The 20,316-nt window shown below is 43.1% G+C and overlaps 1 protein-coding gene across 2 annotated transcripts in view; it reads left to right on the top strand.

Moving 5' to 3' along the window:
* SV2B (synaptic vesicle glycoprotein 2B) overlaps window positions 1-20,316 on the top strand; it is a 167,893-nt gene that overhangs the window by 99,962 nt on the left and 47,615 nt on the right. For both annotated transcript variants that reach the window (XM_063448877.1, XM_063448876.1), the window contains exons 2-4: window positions 1,825-2,576; window positions 17,906-18,086; window positions 19,474-19,625. In XM_063448877.1, coding sequence (XP_063304947.1) covers window positions 2,033-2,576; window positions 17,906-18,086; window positions 19,474-19,625 — 877 coding nt within the window. In that variant the 5' untranslated portion in view covers window positions 1,825-2,032. The remainder of the gene's footprint in view (window positions 1-1,824; window positions 2,577-17,905; window positions 18,087-19,473; window positions 19,626-20,316) is intronic.

Below are 20,316 nucleotides of genomic sequence, written 5' to 3'. Positions count from 1 at the left end.
TTCTGCTTGTGGGGTAGCGTGTTTCGGTTTGCATGTGGGGGAGGCTGCTTGAGGAGTTACGTGTCTGCAAAGGGGGCTGTTTAGAGTGTAGCAAGTGTGAAGTGACCTGTTAGTGGTGTAGAGTGTGTGGAGAGGGGTTGTAGTGTGTATTTGTGTGTTGGTTAGGAGCTGTCATATATGTGGGGGAGATGATGGCTGTAATGCAATTAGCAGTGGGGAAGTATGCTAAATGCTCCTTACCTTACCTTTTTAACCCTTTACCCACTGATAGGGGCAGTAGTGGAAGGATAGGAGCTGTTATGGGGTTAGGGACTGTAATGGTGGGGAAATATGGGCTGTAGTGTATGGATGTATAGGAACTGTAATGGGTGGGCAGTGGTAGGTGGATAAGGGCTATGATGGTGGTTTATGAGCGGTGTTGGTGGTTAGGTGCAGTAATGGGGGACAGAAACTGTAGGGGGACTGTGCTTAGGTGGGAGGGGATAATGGCTGTGATGAGGGATAGGGGAAGTGATGTGGAGATACGGACTGTGATGTGGAGATGGTGCAGTAGTGGGGACATAGTGGCTGTAATGGGGATAGGGTCAATAATGGAGGGGAGAGTGAAATAAATGGTAAAAACATTGAAATAAACAAATACCAAAGATTATTCCCCCTTAACTGAGGCTTACCTTTGGCCAGGGAGAGGAGGATTCTGAATCCCAGGTGGTCCAGTGAAAGAATCATCTTTCCAAGTGAGTGCATACAACTCCTTCCGGCTGACGCCAGAGAATTTAGCAGAAATTTGCCATAGTTACATAGTTTTATAGTTATATAGACTGAATAGAGACATGTGTCCATCAAGTTCAGCCTTCATCACATCTGTTTTTTGCTGTTGATTCAAAAGAAGGCAAAAAAACAAAATAGTTTGAAGCACTTCCAATTTTGAAACAAACTATGAAAAAAATTCCTTCTTGACCCCAGAATGGCAGTAAGATTTATCCTTGGATCAATACGCTGTTGGATGTTTTTGCAAGTATGCAACTAGTTGATGTTTAACCCCTTAAGGACACAGGACATGTGTGACATGTCATGATTCCCTTTTATTCCAGAAGTTTGGTCCTTAAGGGGTTAAACATCTTTACAGATTTTGATTAAATCATTTTTTCAGGCAGTCCTATTTGTGAATAGATTTCATGCTCTGTTGTAGTAGAAGGAGGGAGACCATGTTCTCAGCTTTTAAAACTCTTCTTTGGGCCGAGGAGAACCGTGCCATCATGGCACACCGAGCATTTACCTGGCTTGCCCAATGGCCAGTCCATGCCTGGTGATGGTGATGTACAGAGTGTAACAGCATTCGTGAACATGTTAAATAAAACTTGTATTTTTGTTTTCAACACAGAAAGAAAAAAAAGTTGAAATAAAAAGCTGCATATTAAAATGGAAATCATAACTGGAGTTATAAGAACTGAACAATTTGACCAATTTATTAAACATGCATTTTTTGGAGTTAGGACTTTTATTATTTAAAATATTGAGGGAGAACTAGACCCTAAACATCTTTAAGGTAGCTATTTGCTTGATTTTATTTTGTAATAAATAAATAAATCTAGAATTTATTAAACTTGATGGATTTATGTCAGCATTTATCAGTTTAGTTACATCATGCATGCAACCAAGCAGATTTTTTTTTCTTTTTAAAATGTGTTTGATACGTCATTATCTAAACAGATAAAAAGAGACTGCATTGCATAGAAAATTATGACGCATTAGTGTTATATAAAATATTGTATATTGTATTTGTATTAGTCATTTAGTCAATGATTTTCTTGTCTTTATTTACAGAAGGAGTAGCCATGATAAGACTTGCGTTTCTTGACCAAAAAATATGAAGTGGTTTTTATAGATGTTACACGCCAGGAAAAGATCCTATGAGGAATATTGTTGAAAGGTGCTGAAAATAAGAAATACGGAATTTTTTTTTTTTTTACAAAATTGGTTTCTTTTAACAAATCAGAAAAAGACATATTGTAATTAAAACTTTAATTGAAAAATGGACGATAATTACAGAAACAGTTCACATCTTTACCAAGGTGCTCGGGATATGTCAAGAGAAGTAAAGAGACAGACCAGTAACCAAGCAATGGATGATTATTCTAGGTATCAGGATAATACATATGGAAGCTACACAACTAATGACGGTTACTACAACAGTGGGGAACATGCCCATCAAGACGAAGATGCCCAAAGTGATGCCACTGAGGGCCATGATGATGATGACGAGATATATGAGGGGGAATATCAAGGTATACCCCACCCTGATGATATAAGAGTCCAGCATAATGACAAATCAATGAAGGATGCATTTAAAGACCAAGAGGATCTTATTGCGGAACAAATGGAGGATGCAGAACAGTTTGCTTACCAATATGAAAACATCATACAGGAGTGTGGCCATGGACGTTTCCAGTGGACTCTCTTCTTTGTTTTAGGACTGGCATTGATGGCTGATGGAGTAGAATTATTTGTAGTAGGTTTTGTCCTTCCTAGTGCTGAGAAAGACATGTGTTTATCCCGCTCAAACAAAGGAATGCTGGGTATGTAGACAATTCTTTTATTGCCTGACAAGTGTTTACAAATTTTTTTTACGAAAACTCTTTGAGCATGTTCAAAGGTAACTTACTAGTCTGTGATGCTGGTTTATAGTTGACATTCTAATGTTCATTTTGCTTTTTAAGAGTCCAGACATGGCTGTATTGAACAATAATTATGGAATAAGTAGCTTCTATTTTCTGGGAATCACTCCCCCTCCACAATTCTCAATTTGAAAGTAATGAAAATAATTTTGGAGCAAGCAGGGATAGATCCCTGATCGCTCTGGGAAGACCAAGGTATTGGGCGATACTGCAGGATTCCCTTTGTCAGCTAAGGCTATAGTTAGTGGACCAGAAGCACCAATGAGCTATATGTAGTGCCTTCAAATTAAGGTTTTCACCCCTTCAGGAACCGGGGATTGGGGGGTGGGAGAGAGAGGGAACCTGCAGTGCAAGGAAAACAGATTGTTTTCCTGGCACTGAAGTTTCCCTTTAAAGAGAAAGCCTTAAATTATGGTAGAACAATACATTGCACAAATTCTAGGTTTTGTTTTAATTCAATTGCCTTCATCCTTAAAATGTTAAATGATATGTTTGTGCTTTAAACATAGTTTGATTGAAGTTTTGTTTTACATCTACTGGAGTGCCATATCTGATGTACAATTCAACATCCACCACACCTACAGCTAGGCACACATATAAATACCAACACACTTTAACCTCTACAGTGGGACTTTCTTTTTTATAATCTGTCTTTTTTTTCCATGTATGTGCACCATTAGCAATTTATGAACCAAAGCAAAACATGTTTTCAATAGAGCTACATTCAATAATTTTTTAGCCTATTATAATTTCAGTTACTGGGCAAAACAAACATATTCATCTGACGCAGGGCCGGACTGGGCATTAAAAGCAGCCCTGGAAATTTTTTTTTACCAGCCCCATATTGCGTCGCGCGAGCATAGTGTGCAGATACAGAGTTAGAAAAGAGAACTTAAAATTAAAAATTATTACTCCAACGTAAAAAAAAAGCACTCATATGCTTCAAAATAAACAAAAGTGCTGATTTATTTTAAGCAGATGTGCCTTTGCATGTAATCAATGTTTCAGTCCAACTACCATGACATATTAAGGAAAGCTTGGTAATGGGACTGAAATGGTGAATGTATGTTGGGCACAACTGTAAAAAATTGACGTTATCTTGTTTACTTTGAAGTCCTGTGCGCTCTTCACTCTATTTCTCATTTATCGTTTTTATTTATGCATATTTGCAACACATCTCTTTGCAAGCAAGGTACAGAACATAGGTAAGAACAGTATGTATACATATCATTTTCGATCTACCTTGACAACGTAGTTATATGACATGCATATATTGATGTGATGCATACAGCAGTTCAAAATAGTGTACGGAAATTTTGTACTAACTGGGAGGGGGGTAGGGTACAGAAGAGAAGGGGGGGAATGGGGATGGGGGGGGCCCTGTACTATTGCACAGAAGTACATACGTTGAAACATAGCAGGTTGATGTGCGAAACGATTTGTCTTGATCACATCCGTTATTACCCCTAGGTCCATCTGGACTCCAAATCTCATCACTCTCATCATGTTCTAAGTGGTCAGCCAACTAGCCCACTCTTGTTCATATTTCCGCTCTTCACTTTAAATATGTTATTGTGCTGGAGTATGCACCTACCTAGCAACAAGACTGGGCCAATATCTGCTCATTACATATGGTACATATTAATGACATTTCTCTGTGTATTATGCATATATAAATGTACATTAATATATGTGTAAATATAATAGACATCATTTTATATATATATATATATATATATATATATATATATATATATATATAATTAACTAATACACACATTAATATACATGTCATGTACCAGTGGAGGATCCAGAGCCTGATCCCGGGAGGGGCAGTTGTAGATTATTTAAAGAAAAAATCCATGCACAATAACCACTACTGCTCTGTGTAGTGGTTATGGTGCAAGGAGTGCCGGGACCCCCTCACAGAGTAAGTAGTCAAACCGTTTAAGAACAGTTTGACAACTTACCTGGGGTTTGCTGGGATATGGGTCTGTAGTAGGGTATAGGAGCAGTGGTACAATGTGTGAGGGGTGCAGTGTGTGTGAAAGGTTCAGTGTATGTGTGTGTGGGGGGTGTAGTGTGTGAATGCGTAGCGTGTGTGGGGAAATGTGTGTATGGGGGCTGTGAATGTGTGTGTGTGTACAGGGCCGGCCTTTGGGGTGTGCGAGCTGTGCGGCCGCACAGGGCGCCATGGCAACAGGGGCGCCGGGCAGCCAACACAGCTCTCACATGCTTGGACACTAGGGCTTGTTAATCCTTCCCTTGCAGTCTCTGCGGCATTTTGGAGGTTAATATAGAGGAGAGCCGTGGGGGAGTAACCAGGCAGCACACAGATCACAGGCATTCCTGGCTTCCGTGAACTCCCAGCTCCTGATAAGAGACATGCAGTTTAAAAGGAGCTGTGAGTGGCTGCAGAGCTAAGGAGTAGGAGTCAGTAAGGGAGCAGACACTCACTCTCCAATCTGACAGCCCCTCTGCTTACTCATCCACTAAGCATGCTCCTCCAGACCCCTCCCCCCCCCCCCCCCTCCTTAGCTGCCAGTCTGGCATTTTACAGCACTGACCACTTTTATGGCCTCTGTGCTGCCTGTAGATTCACCTCGGAGGAGTGCCATCACCTCACAGCCTTCCTTCCCCTGCTGCTGTGTGACACCCTGCAGATCAGCTAATCCTGTCTGGGAGCATGGCTGAGGATGGAGCTATTGGCTGCTGCAGGTCAGTACTCTATGACCTGATATATCTATTAACTGTCTGTTAGTGCCCCATTTCTGTCAGTGCTGCCAGGCACCAACCATTACAACCCTGTATTATCTGCCAAACTAATGTCTCTGTAAACCACACAGTGGATATATGCATTTGTAAACTGTTGTATGCCAGTGTCTGTGTGTGTCATAAGGTACAACTCTCAGTGTCTGTGTGACAGTGTTTATGCCAGGGTCTGTGCCAGTGTGTGTTTGTGTTTCAGTTAGTGCTTGTGACAGTGAATGCCTGTGGCAGTGAGTTCTTGTGTCAATGTGTGTTAGTGAATGATTGTGACAGTGTGTGTCAGTGAGTGCTTGTGGCAGTGAGTGTGTGTGTTAGTGAGTGCTTGCTCAGTGTGTGTGTGTGTCAGTGAGTTATTGTGTCAATGTGTGTTAGTGAATGATTGTGACAGTGTGTAGCAGTGAGTGCTTGTGGCAGTGAGTGTGTGTGTTGGTGAATGCTTGCTCAATGTATGTCTGTCAATGAATTTCTGTGTGTTTGTGTCAGTGAGTGCACGTCAGTGTTTGTGTCATTGATTGTATGCGTCATGAGTGCATCTAACAGTGGTTCTATGTGTACTTGTGATTGTGTGTGTCAGTGAGAGTGAGTATGTGTTGTTGTGCATCATTTTTTTAAATAGACCATTTGCTATATATAGGTTTTTTTTCTTACCGTTTAAACAACAAATTCAAGTAGTTTTACTTAAAGTAACACTATTGTCACCGAGACCATTGAGATGAAGTGGTTTGAGTGCATGGGCCTGTGTTTTTGAGATACTGCAATATTTAAATTGCTGTGTTAAAGCGGCACTGTCATGCCGAACTTACCTTTCCGCAATCTCTTCCTCTTCTCCCCCTCTCTCAGGATCTGTTATTCTTTTCTTCCTGTCTTCTTTAGTTTTCTTTAAAACCATAAGACAAAGTAGGGACTCTTTGTCTTATGGGATTCCTCCGCTTGACCAGCTCTGACCAGCGGAGGAGCAAAGTGTGCTTCATTTCCGCTGGTCAGAGCAATTTTCCCATGATCCCTAGCTTTCCTCCCAGTTCCCACAATAATTCCTGTCAGTATTGCCGAAAGTCCTGTCACTTAGACAGAACGCCGGCAAAACTGCCGAATTGCATCCTAACAGAATGAGCACCGTTTCTCCATTGGTGTTAGGATGCAATTCGGTACTTTGTTCGGATCGGAATTTCATTCAAATGAATGAAACTCCGATCCTATTCATTGCTGTGGCTGCATCTTGCAGCCGCTTAGTAGATAACTCCCTAATTCCCACGGTATCAGGGAGCTATCTACTAAAAGGCTGAAAGACCTAAATTGGTCTTTCAGCCAAATTTACTAACACCAAGTAAAAATGACTTGGTATTAGTAAATAATATGCCCCTACTCGCTATACCGCGAGTAGGGGCATGTCTAGTAAGCAGTGAGCAGCCTGTGGCTGCTCACTGTAGAAAAAAAATAAAAAAAATATTGCCCCCCACCCCTAAATGACGGGTGGGGGCCGTAAAGTAAAATAAGGGAGGGAGACCTATTGTCCCCCCCCCCGGCCCCCACCCCTGAGCGGTGGGTGGGGGCCATAAAGATAATGAGGGGGGGGGACCTACTGTCCTCCCCCCCGGCCCCCACCCCTGGGCGGCGGGTGGGGGCCATAATAGTAGTAGGGGGGGGGGGACCTACTGTCCTCCCCCCCGGCCCCCACCCCTGGCCGGCGGGTGGGGGCCATAATAGTAATAAAGGGGGGGGGGGGACCTACTGTCCTCCCCCCCGGCCCCCACCCCTGGGCGGCGGGTGGGGGCCATAATAGTAATAAGGGGGGGGACCTACTGTCCTCCACCCCCCGGCCCCCACCCCTGGGCGGCGGGTGGGGGCCCTAATGGAAAAAAGGGGGGGGGGACCTACTGTCCTCCAGCCCCCGGCCCCCACCCCTGGGCGGCGGGTGGGGGCCCTAATGGAAAAAGGGGGGGGCGGGACCTACTGTCCTCCCCCCCGGCCCCCACCCCTGGACGGCGGGTGGGGGCCATAATAGTAATAGGGGGGGGGGGATCTACTGTCCTCCCCCCCCCCCCCGGCCCCCACCCCTGGGCGGCGGGTGGGGGCCATAACGATAATGGGGGGGGACCTACTGTCCTCCCCCCGCCCCCACCCCTGGGCGGCGGGTGGGGGCACTAAGTAAATTCCCCCCCCCCCCCCCCATCAAGGTGACTAGGGGTGCCCAAGCCCCTAGTCACCCACCCCCCACCCAAATAAAAAATGCCCCTACCTACCCCCCTCACCCTAAAAAATAGTGAGGGGGGAATAAAATTGCTAACCTGTAAAGTAAAATTAAACTTACCATTCGACGTCTTCTTTTTTCTAAAATCTTCATTTTTCAGCCCCAAAAAAGGCCAAATAAAAAACCATCATAGCCGTCGAACTAAAAATAAAATAAAAAACCCGAGCGCAAAAAAAAAAAACCTGACGAAAAAGAAAAAACCCGAGCGCACAAAAAAATAATCCATCTTCACCCATGGAGGGCTCCGCGCAGACTGAGCTCCGCAGGGCGGGGCAAGGCTTATAAAGAACCCCCCTTTTTTCCATTAGGGCCCCCACCCGCCGCCCAGGGGTGGGGGCCGGGGGCTGGAGGACAGTAGGTCCCCCCCCCTTATTACTATTATGGCCCCCACCCGCCGCCCAGGGGTGGGGGCCGGGGGGGAGGACAGTAGGTCCCCCCCCCCCCTATTACTATTATGGCCCCCACCCGCCGCCCAGGGGTGGGGGCCGGGGGGTGGAGGACAGTAGGTCCCCCCCCCCTTATTACTATTATGGCCCCCACCCGCCGCCCAGGGGTGGGGGCCTGAGGGGAGGACAGTAGGTCCCCCCTCATTCCCATTATGGCCCCCACCCGCCGTCCAGGGGTGGGGGCCGGCGGGGGAGGACAGTAGGTCCCCCGTCCCCCCCCCTTATTACCCTTTTTTTTTTTTTTTTTTTTTTTTTTACAGTGAGCAGCCACAGGCTGCTCACTGTTTAGTGGACATGCCCCTACTCGCGATATAGCGAGTAGGGGCATTGGGGAGATTTTAATCTCCCTTGTGCTATTATGGGGGTCATATTGACCCCCATAGAGTGAGGGGGGGACCTGGGGGGCTTATGAAGTGGTGGGGAGCTCTGCTCCCTGCCGCTTCTGTCTTTACATATTACAAGGAGGGAGCTGCACGCCGATAGCTCCCTCCTTGTAATAAACTGAACGAACAAACTAACACTGATACTCAGTGTTAGTTTGTTCGTCTGATTTTTTCTATTCATTCATTCGTCTGTCTGATGAATGAATGAATAGGTGAAATTCCCGTTCGCATGTCCAGGTGTTTCACTGGGCATGTGCGGGAATCTCAGGGCTATCTAGTGTGGGCAGATGACGTGTCCCACAGGGACTTCACCTACCCACACAAAGATGGCGGCGCCCTGAATAAAGATCGGGCAGAAAATAAAGAATAAAAAATAGGTAATGTGGGGGGCATAGGGGCATTTGGGGATGACTAGGGGGTCGATTGGATGTAGTTGAGGCGGGAGGGGGGTTAAAAAAAAAAAACGGAATTCGGCATGACAGTGCCGCTTTAAGTCCAGCAATAAGTCAGTATAAGAGCCACTCGAGGTGCTTCCACTGCACTGACTGAGTAAAACTTGGTCACGTGATGCAGGAGCCCCATAGAAAAGCATTGATTCAATCCTTTCCTATGGGAACATTTTACTGCCTGTGCAACACTTGCTTGTCTTCTATGAGAAGCATTGGATTGGACATTGGCGTGGTAGGCAAAGTCTCCCCCATGACATTGTGGGATGCGCGGGGAAAAGATGAGTAAATCTTTATTATTCTCTCATTTTAATTGCAAATGGGAGACACCTATATAGAGCTATATTTATATTGCACTTATGTAAAATTTGTATTTTGATACAGCTTTTTAAGATTTTTTTTGTGGGGGATTAATAAGGAGGTTTTAAATGGTTAGAAGTATAAATGGGAGGATGTGGACCAAGAGGGCTAGTGACCAGAGAAGGGCGCCTTGAAGATTTTTCGCACAGGGCGCCTACAGGCCTAAGGCCGGCCCTGTGTGTGTATGGGGGCAATGTGTGCATGGGGGCAGTGTGTATGGAGGCAGTGTGTATGTATGGTGTGTGTGGGGGCAGTGTGTGTATGGGGGCAGCGTGTGAATGTGTATGGTGTGTGTGTTAGGGCAGTGTGTGTGTGGGGGAAGTGTGTGTATGGGGGGCAGTGTGTGGGGGCAGTGTGTGTATGGGGCTAGAGTTCACTCTCAACACTGCGACCACCAGGAATTCGTGGTGAGAGTGAACTCTAGCCCATAGCTCTAGGGCTAGAGTTCACTCTCGTGAGAGCCGGAGCATTGCCATGGTAACCGCGGCAACGCTTTGTGCTCGTGCGAGAAGGCCGCAGGCTGACCTCCCGGGTCTTCTCTCCCTCCCTGCCGGCTGCCCGCACGGTGCCTCTGGAAGGGGGAGGGAGATTGTCTGGCAGGGGAGAGGGGGGGGTTTCCCCTCTCCTTCCCAGTCTCTCTCTTCCCCCTCTGTTTATCTCTTCCCCTCCCCTTGTGTGTCTCTCTCTTCCCCTCTGTCTCTTTCTCCACCCTTTCCCTTTGTCTCTCTTCCTCTCTGTCTCTCTCTCCCCCCTGTCTCTTTTTCCTCCCTCCACCATCTCTCTATCCCCCCTCTGTCTCTTTCCCCCATCCTTTCCCTGTGTCCCTCTGTTTTATTTCCCCCCTCCCCTTGAGTCTCTTTATTTCCCCCCTCCCCTTGTGTCTCTTTATTTCCCCCCTCCCCTTGTGTCTCTTTATTTCCCCCCTCCCCTTGAGTCTCTTTATTGCCCCCCTCCCCTTGTGTCTCTTTATTTCCCCCCTCCCCTTGAGTCTCTTTATTTCCCCCCTCCCCCTGTGTCTCTTTATTTCCCCCCTCCCCTTGTGTCTCTTTATTTCCCCCCTCCCCTTGTGTCTCTTTATCCCCCCCCTCCCTTTGAGTCTCTTTATTTCCCCCCTCCCCTTGTGTCTCTTTATTTCCCCCCTCCCCTTGAGTCTCTTTATTTCCCCCCTCCCCTTGTGTCTCTTTATTTCCCCCCTCCCCTTGTGTCTCTTTATTTCCCCCCTCCCCTTGAGTCTCTTTATTTCCCCCCTCCCCTTGAGTCATTTACCTGAGTAGTGAGTGGGGCTGGGGCCGGCCGCATTCCGCGCTGGAGCCGCCGGACCGGGTGGCAGCCTCGCCAGTCCGGCGGCACTCCTTTCACTAATGCAGACTCGCTGAAGGCTGATGGAGGAGGGAGGAGAATGTCTCTGTACCATGCTCCCTCGCGGTTCCTGTGCTGGGAATTGTGGGAACCGCGAGGGAGCATGGTACAGAGACATGCTCCTCCCTCCTCCATCAGCCCCCAGCGTGTCTGCATTAGTGAAAGGAGTGCCGCCGGACCGGCGAGGCTGCCACCCGGTCCGGCGGCTCCAGCGCGGAATGCGGCCGCCCCCCTCATATTGTGTGCCACCGGACCGGCCAGCCGGTGGCACATATTTTGCTTAGAGCAGCCCCCAGGTGACGCGGCCCACCGGGAAAATTCCCGGTATCCCGGTGGGCCAGTCCGGCCCTGATCTGACGTCATTATGATGCTTGGATATTGTACAATTAAAGCTGCATCCTTAATTACCAAGACTCCTTTCCAAGGCTTGGAGGATTTCAGTAGTCCAGAAACACCTGCTATTCTGCATGTTGCCCCCACCATCTTAACTGCCCCTCTCTACTTACTTCTAAAATCATAAAATATAAAATTATATAATTATAACAAATCAATATAAATATAGCAGACATAAGTAAAATGACATTCCAATATAACACATGACATTTTATGTTACTGGCACACTGTCCTTCCAAGGCAATACCTATATTATTTGTTTCCACTTAAAACCATTTTCCTTTATTGCTATGCAGTATGTTTAGGCTGAGGCCCAAGTACAGTTGATGCTAGATGCTTGATGCATGAAGATCGCTGTTAAAGTGCTGTGGAATTCTTAGTCACTTTTAATGTTAATTATGCAAATGTATATACTCTTCATCAACCCTCTCCTCAAGGCACACCTAACAGTCCACAATTTAGTTTTTTTTGCAAACACCTTAGAAACACCTGGGTAATCCCTAAATCCTGGACTGTTAGGTGTGCCTTAAAGGACCACTATAGGCACCCAGACCACTTCAGCTTAATTAAGTGGTCTGGGTGCCAGGTCCATGTAGGGTTAACCCTGCCTGCTGTAAACATAGCAGTTTCAGAGAAACTGCTATGTTTACAAATGGGTTAATCCAGCCTCTAGTGGCTGTCTCATTGACAGCCGCTAGAGGCGCTTCCGCGCTTCTCACTGTGATTTTCTATAGACTGGCTGAATGCGTGCGCGGCTCTTGCCTCGCATGCGCATTCAGCCGATGATGACCGAAGGAGGAGGAGAGTCCCCAGTGCCGAGGGAACCCGGCGCTGGAGAAAGGTTAATGTTTAATCCCCTTCCTCCAACTTCAGCTTGGCGGGAGGGGGGCCATGGGGGTGGGGGCACCCTCAGGGCACTATAGTGCCAGGAAAACGAGTTTGTTTTCCTGGCACTATAGTGGTCTTTTAAGGAGAAGGTTGAGGAGAACTGCTCTTCAGCATGATTTTGACTTGATCTACTTAAGGAACCAAAGATATATAAAGCATGAATTAAATAGTTTTTCTAGATTTGTAAGATCTAAAAAAAAATGTTTTGCTGTACTATTCCTTTTGCTAGTGAGTTCCCCCCATGATTTCTTACTTGCTCAATATAATATTTTAATAAAACTGATCCCCACTCACAATAATCTTTTATGTCTTTTGATTTATGATGTAACCTACATCCAATAACAAAGATGAACAGACTTAGAAATGAAACCATTTTCAAGCAGAACAATGAATGATTTTATACTGGATTTCTTAGATAAACTTTTTTATAGCTTGAAATAAAATATTCCTGGCTTTAGAATGACTGCCTGGTAGTGAAAGTAGTTAATAACCCGTAGACGTATGTATTAATATATGGTGAATTTGTGATTCTGTGGAGGTAATTCTCTTGCCTTTAGTAATCATATTTATCTGTATACCCTTCCAAGGCTCAAAAACTTCAATACCAGACAAGAAGAAGTCTAATATTATTATAATTATTATTGGGGTATATGTAGTGCCTACCTATTCTATAGCAGTATATACGTTTAAAAGGGGGATTTAACAACAAATGAGACAAACTGTTAGAAATGTTGACAGGAACAAGAAGTTAATGAAGATCCTGTTCAAATGAGCTTACAATCTAGAGGAGGCAAAGTCTAATAACCATGAGAGGAAGGACAGCATGGAAAATCACAAGAAAAAGTGAACATTAAAGTTGGAATTTGAGAGCGAAGAAGAAAGTGGAGCCACTTATTATGTTAAGACGAGTAAGAGATAGATTTAAGGAATTACAGCTACTCAAGGAGACCATAGGTTAGCCAGAAGAGAAGGGTGTTAAGGAATTTCTTAATAAGAGAAAATTCTGATGGGGCGGCAGGCTGTTTCATGGGAATGGATCTAAGCGTGAGAAATCTAATTAGTGAGAGTTAGCATTTCGGTGCTACTAGAGGACAGCAGAAGGCCATTGGCAGAGTGGAATGATGGAGAAGAGGCTTACCTATGATGTAGTGTTTAAATGAAACGGGGAATTTTTAAGAGTTTTGAATGTAAGTGTTAATATTTTGAATTGAATCCTAATGGGTACACAAAGCCAATGTAATGGTTAGCAGAGGGGTGATGTGTGAGTGGAGCGATGAGAGAGAAAAATAAGCCAGAGTCTGGTGAGCAAATAAGGGATTTTTTAAATCTTTTATATAACGGAAGGAGGGGGGGAAGAGGAGCACAAGGAGGGAGAGACCGAAGGGCACTATAGTGTTAGGGATATAACAACTTTGTATTCCTAACACTATAGAATCCCTTTACGCCATCCAACATCAGGTGCATTTTTGCCTGTATATAAAACCATTTTAAAATCAATTTCCAGACATGTTGGGCAGTCTAAGATGGACATAAACCAAAAAATGGTTAAGATAATCCTCAGGGACATACCTGAAGCTTTGCCCCTAAATAATTTCTGTGATCTTGGAGTCAATGTTAGTCCTTTTTTCTTTAAATATGTGTAATCCCTCTAATTGTTTGGAGGTATGTTACCCCTTGCAAATCAGTTACATTACAGAGTTTCATAACTATTCTCATTTTCTACTGTTAGAAATAAAATCTATGTATTTATAAAATATTTTACCAGGAAAGATACATTGAGATTTCTCTAGTTTTCAAGTATGTCCTGGGTCCACAAAACAGTGCATTGATACATTATGGTACAATAAAATACAAAAACAATATTAATACACAATATAAACAAATTTTTGCATAGAACAGGTACGAAATATACACTCAATCATGACACATGCATTCTGTTTTGAGAATAAATAGTATTTAACCACATGGCAATGTTGGATTTGTTTCTGCAGTTAGGTACACCTTATCATAAAACATTGTTAAAACGTTAGTTGCATCCTGGCAGCTTCTGCTAACAATGTGTCAAAATTGGACAATCTTAGATTCGAAAGCTGTGCTGGCTGAGTCAGTGGTCTCTGGAGAGTTTCTCTAATGTGCTTTAAGACCACCTCTGCCTGCTTATTTCCTTGACAGGGTTACATACTAATGGAGAAAGCTAAAATTAGCACTGGCTCACAAATTAGAGAGCTTAAAGAATACAGACTGCTTGGTGCCTTCTGTACACTGTCAGCATTTCTGAGTGTGATATCAGTTTGAGCTCATCTTTTAATGAATCTCAGTGATGCTCGGTTAGTTTTATCAGTTTTAAGAGAAAATATCAGCAAATATTTTAAGAAAATAACATTTAAATAAGAAATGTTACATTTGGCAAAAAAGCCTGGAAGTAGATGAACATTTTTTTAGCTGTGGTTTAGGATATTCTGAAATGGTCTAGTATCCAGAAGTGATTTAGAAGTTATATTGAGTGCCCACAAGTATTTTTGTGTTATTATACAACAGAGCTGGATACTGGTGATATATGCCAAACTATATACAGTATCCCACAAAAGTGAGTACACCCCTCACCTTTTTGTAAATATTTAATTATATCTTTTCATGTGACAACACTGAAGAAATTATACTTTGCTACAATGTTAAGTAGTAAGTGTACAGCCTGTATAACAGTGTAAATTTGCTGTCCCCTCAAAATAACTCAACACACAGCCATTAATGCCTAAACCGTTGGCAACAAAAGTGAGTACACCCCTAAGTCAAAATGTCCAAATTAGGCCCAAAGTGTCATTTTTTTGTTCACATCCTCAAAGAGTTATTTGCCATGAGGTGCCGTGTTGAACTTCCAGTGACCAGTGATCAGTGTGAGATTGATAACACCAAATACAACACACCTGCTCCCCATTCACACCTGAGACCTTGTAACACTAACGAGTCACATGACACCAGGGAGGGAAAATGGCTATTTGGGCCCAATTTGGACATTTCCACTTAGGGGTGTACTCACTGTTTTTGCCAACAGTTTAGACATTAATGGCTGTGTGTTGAGTTATTTTGAGGGGACAGCTAATTTACACTGTTATATAGGTTGTACATTTACTACTTTACATTGTAGCAGAGTGTCATTTCTTCAGTGTTGTCACATGAAAAGATATAATACAATATTTACAAAGATATGAGGGGTGTACTGACTTTTGTGAGATACTGTATGCCAAACTAAACTTGTGCACGGCAAAAACATTTAGCTCAGCCCTCTGTGTGTCTCTTTGTGCCCCCAGCCCCTCTCAGCCCCTCCGTGTGTCTCTTTGTGCCCTTCTTTTTCTCCCTTTCCTTACTCTTCCCTTCTTTTGTCCTTCTCCCTCCTGTACCATTCTCTGCTCCCCTCCCCTTCTGTGCCCTTCTTTTGTTGCCCCTCTCCCTCCTGTGCCCTTCTATTGTCCCCCTCAAGTGTGGGGAGCAAGTGATTTGAGATCACGTACTCTAAGTGCTGCAATGTGTAAATTGAGGATTGTCCCTCATCACCTGCAATTACCGCTTGGGCTGCATTAGCAGATATGTGAAGTTCCTCTGCGACTCCTGATAGGCCAGCGTCTGTTTGTCTCTGGCAGCCTTGAGTGCCGTGCAAAGGCACTTCGAGTGCCATGCATGGCACACGTGCCATAAATGGCAGACTCCTGTTCTAGGGAAAAAATTGGTATAGAATGGTTAGAATGGGTTACTTTAGAAACGACTGAATGTCTGAGCATTGCTTCTGCACCTTAGTAGAGCATGCAAAAGGTTGATAAGCAATTTGATGAGCAGTGAATTGTCTTTAAGGCTGGAGGGTTAAATTAAGTGACAAATGACTAAGGGAAACTGAGAATTTGCATTGTGCTGGGATATCATTTTTAATGCTGCAATGTGCAAACTATTGACATTTTGCTAACAACAAATTTTGTGAATTGGGATATGGGAATTATTATTTAATGTGATTTAGAGGTGTGAAGGATAAAATAGAAATTAAACCTTTAACTTTTGTGGAATGAGGTATAAGCAACCATGATATAGAGAGGTAGAGATACAGTATACCATGGATAGATTGTACCAAAGTGAGTTGCCCTAATTCTTTACAGCCTCTATTAAATGACCAAGAGGCAGAGGCCTGCCTAGGATATTTAACACCAAGGGTGGAAATATTTGTCCATGCTCCCCTCCCACACCATTAAAATATTTTGTTGATCTAACCCTTTTGTCTCTCCTTACCCCCGCAAACCTGTATGCATCTCTTCATCCCCTCACCCCTTTTGTGTCTCTCTTTAACTCCATCACACCTTTGTATGTCTTTCAACTCCCCAATTACTTCATGTGCATGTCACTACTTTCCTCACCCTATTTTGTGTCTGTCTTACCTCTCATCCTTTTGTGTGTTTCTACTGTGTCCTCCCAGACATAGCAGAGACAGCAGGTCAATGGCAGAGGGTCTTCATGCTCCTCAACTGATTCAGTGAAGAGTGCTCTAGACTCCAAGCATGCAAAGTATATGGATAGAGGGTGGGATATGATGTTCCATCATATCCCTGCCCCCTCTCCCATTTTCAATACCACTCAGAGTCTCAAGAAGTTCTAACAGACTGGGCAATGGGACATAAAGACCCTCTCCATGCAACAAAGAGTGACAGGGAGAACGGGCTCACTTGAGACGGATACCTCCACTACCCATTTATACACTTCTGCCACAGAACTTCCAATCGTCATGTCCTAAATGCCTACCGTTCCAGGAACCATGTGGCCAGGTGTGCTTAAGCCTCTAACAACCAATTTGTGCTATAACCCCTCATCCTTAAAATGGATTCCTGTAATACTAATTCTATTGCATTCTAACTGACTCCAGTGCAGGGGTGCAGACACAAACACAATACAAGAGACACACTCTTACAGAATCATCATGTATCCTGACTTGTCTGATGACTGGTTGGCTGACTTCTTTGCTCATTAAATAACCAATAATGAAAAATACATTCTAAAGAACTAAGGTTATTACTGAACCTATATGGTCTTGCTTTCCCTACATTCGAACTTCCAGGCTTTTCTGCCTTGCTGGTGATGGATCATGTGTTCTTATGTGTACCAGGGCCTAATATGATTGTCAAGTCGTACGGTACTAACCAAGCTGTCAAACTTAATTTCCACTACAAGCCTAGAGGATGCATGATCCACTCACTAGAGGTAGCTTTCTACTTGTTAGGGCTACATTTTTACTTGGCAATAACAAGTGATTTGTGAAACATTTGAGTACTGTGTATATTTTGCACAGAGTCCCCTCATGCAGGGTTCTCTATGCAAGGCTGACACAGTACATAGATTGAGACAGCACTTACCCACAGGGTGCACGGAGCATGTGTAAAAAGAAAAAAAAATCCATCATGTCCTTACCAGTCCACTGCCCTTTTAATAAAGTGTTATAATTGTACATGGCAATGTTTTAACATCTGAAGCCAGACATTTTTATTTTAGTGGTCACATAAATCTCTTAGCAACAAGTTAGACACTTGTATAAAGTGAAAATAGGTCAACTCTCAAAGCAGAGAGGTCATATGAAGGGGAAAAAAATGTATGCCTAATGCTCATTTCCCATTATAGTGCCTTTTATAGTAAGGGTATGTCTTAAATAATACAATTGTTAGCCTCCTCAGCCAGATAGATTTGCCGGAATTTCAAGACAATTAATTTACTTCCAAAGTTGCAACTTGTATTTCACTTTCTCTTTTGCCAGAATCTAAAATGTATACTGCATTTAGGAAAAGTGAGCTTTCCTTTGGATAGTTTTAATTATGGTATCGAACGGATTCTCGATGTAACAAACAATGTTGATAATGTTGATAAAATAACTACAGTGCATGTAACATCCTTTCACTTCTGATTTTATCAGGGTTGATAGTCTACGTTGGGATGATGCTTGGTGCATTTGTATGGGGTGGACTTGCAGATAAACTGGGAAGGAAGAAATGTCTCATGATCTCACTTGCCATCAATGCTGCGTTTTCATCCATCTCCTCCTTTGTACAGGGATATGGGCTGTTTCTCTTTTGCCGCCTTATATCTGGGTTTGGGTAAGTATACTGCTTCCAATATATAATACATATCTATGGCCTGCATATCAGTACATAGTATGCAATCAATGTATATTAATAGCTATGTGAATTACATTTGATATATATTTTAATAAAATATAGCTGGATGGTAGCAATCTGTTCTTTGAGTCAGAACTCAGGAATGACCCAAATACTTAGAGGATTATAATTGGTACAAGTCAACACACAGTAAAAACACAGTATAATATAGCTAAGGGACAATACAAAAGTGGACAAACTAATGCAGAAGATGATGAGGACCCTATACCTGTGGGAACTTACAATCTAGATGCATGGGGAGGTGAGAAACAGGAAGTGGGGACTGCAAGCTTGAGAATCGTGTTAATGCAGAGTGACATGAGGGCATTTATTTGGTAAATGGAATACAATAATTATGGAGTGGTAGACTTCCCTGAACAATAATGTATTTAGGGAGCATTTAAAGGAAGAAGGACTAGAGGAAAGTCTGAAAGCGCAGCGAGGTGCGTTCCAGAGGGTTTATGCTTCAAAAGAGAGATCCTGCAGTCTAGCAAGGGAAGAGGTGATAAGAGATTCAAGGAAAGATCGTTGTTAAGTCTTAGGGGGCTGGTTGGAGTATATTTGTTGATTAGTGAGGACAGGTAGTGGTTATTAGCGTTAGTAAGGGCATTGTATATCAGAGTAAGAAGCTTGAATTTAATTCTGCTTTGAATAGGGATCCAGTGTGGATGAGACTCACAGAGAGGTGCAGCAGATACAGAGTGATGGGTAAGGTGGATTAGCCTGGAAGAGGCATTTATTATCAACTGAAGTGCAGAGAGAGGAAAGCCAGTTAGTAGGTTACTGCAGTAGTTGAGACAAGAAATAACAAGGGAGTGGATGAGTTGCTTAGTGGTATCAGTACTCAGAAATGGTTACATTTTGGAAATATTGTATGGGTGGTTGAGGTAGGATGAAGAAACCGATTGGATGTGGGAGGTGAAGAAAAGATTGTAGTGGAGTGTAACTCCAAGGCAACGGATTTGGGGTGATGGGATGGATCCTGATAAAAGTCCTGGAAAAGGACTGAAACGTTGATCCCACTTGATCCCACTTTTTAATCTTGCTACAATTAAGAAGTTATTTTATTAAAAGACTGTGAGTGCTGCCATTCCTCTCAATATTTATATATATATATATATATATATAAAAGTATAACCTATTTAGTATTAACCTATTTACCATGGGGGTCTCCACATGTCCCAGGTTAGTATATAACATCAAAATTAGTATTTAAACATATAAAACTTTCGCAACACTCATATGTTTTAACCCAGTCTAGACTTTTTTTTATTGTTAGTTTTGGATGACAACATATTTTTGTTACATTTCCCAATTTTTATTCTAGGATTGGCGGATCCCTTCCCATCGTGTTTGCTTATTTCTCAGAATTTTTAGCGCGTGAGAAGAGAGGCGAACATTTGAGTTGGCTTTGCATGTTTTGGATGATTGGGGCAATATATGCATCAGCAATGGCCTGGGGCATCATCCCACACTATGGTAAGACACCTCTCTGCTACTGAAGAATAATATTAGTGTTAGGTTAGGTAAAGATGTGATTCTATATGTCCTACATGTATGGAAAATGGTTACGACTTTTTTTTAAATTCACTTGTACGTCTTCTTTTCCTGTATTTATATTGATTGAAAGTAATATATTTTTACCAAAATCATTCGAAATTATACAGATAGTAAACATTTGTGTCCTTTTATAACCATACATAACTGTATATAAGGAAACATGATGGCATCAGTTTAAAAAGCGTTCGACATGATTCAATAACCTTGGTAAAACTTTTCAAATTATTTATCTACAGATATCACCATTAACGTTTATGGGGATATTTGCAGATAATCATTTAGATCAGGGCTGTCCAACCTGCGGCCCTCCAGATGTTGCTGAACTACAACTCCCATGATTCCCTGGCTATCTTTTTAATTGAAAGAATCATGGGAGTTGTAGTTCAGCAACATCTGGGAGGGCGGGGGGGGGGGGGGGGGGTGCAGGTTGGACAGCCCTGATTTAGATTGTTTTTCTAACAGTATTGTTTTATTTGGAAATCTTATTAAATAGAGAGAGACCTGTTAGTTATGCATTACTTTTTTTTTTTTTTTAAATGTTCACTTCAATGGAATATCAATTCATTAAGCACATATCAAGCTTATATCAATATGTTAAGATCATTGGAAA

Source organism: Pelobates fuscus, chromosome 3 (assembly GCF_036172605.1).
Source record: "Pelobates fuscus isolate aPelFus1 chromosome 3, aPelFus1.pri, whole genome shotgun sequence".
NCBI lineage: Eukaryota > Metazoa > Chordata > Amphibia > Anura > Pelobatidae > Pelobates > Pelobates fuscus.
This window is presented reverse-complemented; position numbering and strand designations above follow the sequence as displayed.